The sequence below is a fragment of the Poecilia reticulata genome, linkage group LG11 (genome assembly GCF_000633615.1).
Source record: "Poecilia reticulata strain Guanapo linkage group LG11, Guppy_female_1.0+MT, whole genome shotgun sequence".
In the NCBI taxonomy this organism is placed as follows: Eukaryota; Metazoa; Chordata; class Actinopteri; order Cyprinodontiformes; family Poeciliidae; genus Poecilia; species Poecilia reticulata.
Window position 1 is genome coordinate 28736419 of NC_024341.1, and position 1687 is coordinate 28738105.

General features: G+C 51.9%; 1 protein-coding gene across 1 annotated transcript in view; it reads left to right on the forward strand.

The window, feature by feature from the left end:
• The window catches only part of LOC103473097 (ephrin type-A receptor 7), an 83602-nt gene that overhangs the window by 80722 nt on the left and 1193 nt on the right, over positions 1–1687 (forward strand). The window contains exons 13-15 of the mRNA XM_017307391.1: positions 268–458; positions 533–697; positions 1608–1682. Of these exons, the coding sequence (XP_017162880.1) occupies positions 268–458; positions 533–697; positions 1608–1682 (431 nt within the window). The remainder of the gene's footprint in view (positions 1–267; positions 459–532; positions 698–1607; positions 1683–1687) is intronic.

Genomic DNA, 1687 nt, shown 5'->3' on the forward strand with positions numbered 1-1687 from the left:
TGTGTGTGTGTGTGTCTGTCTGTGTGTGTGTGTGTATGTGTGTGTGTGTCCCTGTATGTGTGTGTGTATCCCTGTATGTGTCTGTGTGTGTGTGTGTGTGTCCCTGTATGTGTGTGTGTGTGTGTGTGTGTGTGTCTGTGTGTGTGTATGTGTATGTGTGTGTGTGTCTGTGTGCATGTGTGTGTGTGTGTCTGTCTGTGTGTGTGTGTGTATGTGTGTGTGTGTCCCTGTATGTGTGTGTGTCCCTGTCTGTGTGTGTGTGTGCAGGTCATAAAGGCCATCGAGGACGGCTTCAGGCTGCCGGCTCCGGTCAGCTGCCCCCCCCACCTGCACCAGCTGATGCTGGACTGCTGGCAGAAGGAGCGGGCGGAGCGGCCCGGCTTCAGCCAGGTCCACTCGGCGCTCAGTAAGAGCGTCCGCTCTCCGGACGGGATCGGCTCGTCCACGCTGGCGCGCAGGTTGGGACGCGGCGGCGCCTCCACCAGAGTCTGCCGGGCTGATTTCTGACGTGTCTCTGGTTTTGCTCCTGCAGGACGCTGAGCTCGTCCATCTCCCTGGCCGAGCGGCCGCTGCCCTCCTTCCCGTCCTTCAGCTCGGTGGGAGAGTGGCTGGACGCCGTGGACATGGGCCGCTACAAGGACAACTTCACCGCTGCAGGATACTGCTACCTGGAGTCTGTGGCTCGCATGACCGTACAGTGAGTGGCTTCAGGCACAGCTGAGGGAGCTACGGCGCGCTGGAGGGACAAAATTAGGAACATGGCACCACCAGCGGAGGCTACTGGTCTGATTAATGACCTTCAACTGGAGGAGGAGATGACTAGCTAGCGATAGCATTGGAGAGGCTAACGAGTAGCATTCTACTTCCTCTAGTAGCCATTAGCAGAGGAAGAGTGTATTTGCTAGTTATTTTAGTCATCCAGCATCAACTGCATTAGCCTTCAATAGTCTAGCATTAGCATTGGAAAAGTTAGCCTATGGTAGGCTGGTGTTAGCCTTTGATAGGCTAGCATTAGCATTTTATAGGCTGCTGTTAGCGTTGGATAGGCTAACTGGCATGCTGAGAATAATCTCTCATCCAAGTTTGAAGTTTTTAAGCTAGAGCAAATCAAAGATGCTTAATGTTGGTAAATATTAGGTGGAATCGCCATTCGGCCAATCAGAAGCCATCTTTAGCTCCATATTGTTCAGTATTTTTGTGTTTTTGTCATGTTGGGTTTTTGTAAACTGTCATAACACGTACGGGAGCTAACCGACACATGCTACTTGTTAGCCTACGTCAGGGTAATGTTGGTCTTGGATTGACTAGCACTAGCCTATCCATGGCTAACACTAGCCTATCTGTGCTAATTTACAGCAAAGGAAGTAGCCAATCCAGTGGGTGACCATTATTCTCAGCTTGCTAGTCCCTAACCTCTCCAAAGCTAACACTAGCTAGTAGTTTTGTTCTCAGTTAGCGAAGCCAGCTGAACTTTGATTAAGTCAGTTTTAGAACAGATGTAGCCTCCTGCTACATAGAAGTAGCCGCCACCTGGTGTGTGATAGTCTTAATTTTGTCACTAATGTCGTGCCGTAGGCCGCAGCTTCTGAGTGTCTGTGTCCCTGCAGAGACGTGCTGAGCCTGGGCGTCACCTCCCTGGACCACCAGAAGCTCATCCTGGCCGCCATCCAGACGCTGCGTGCGCAGG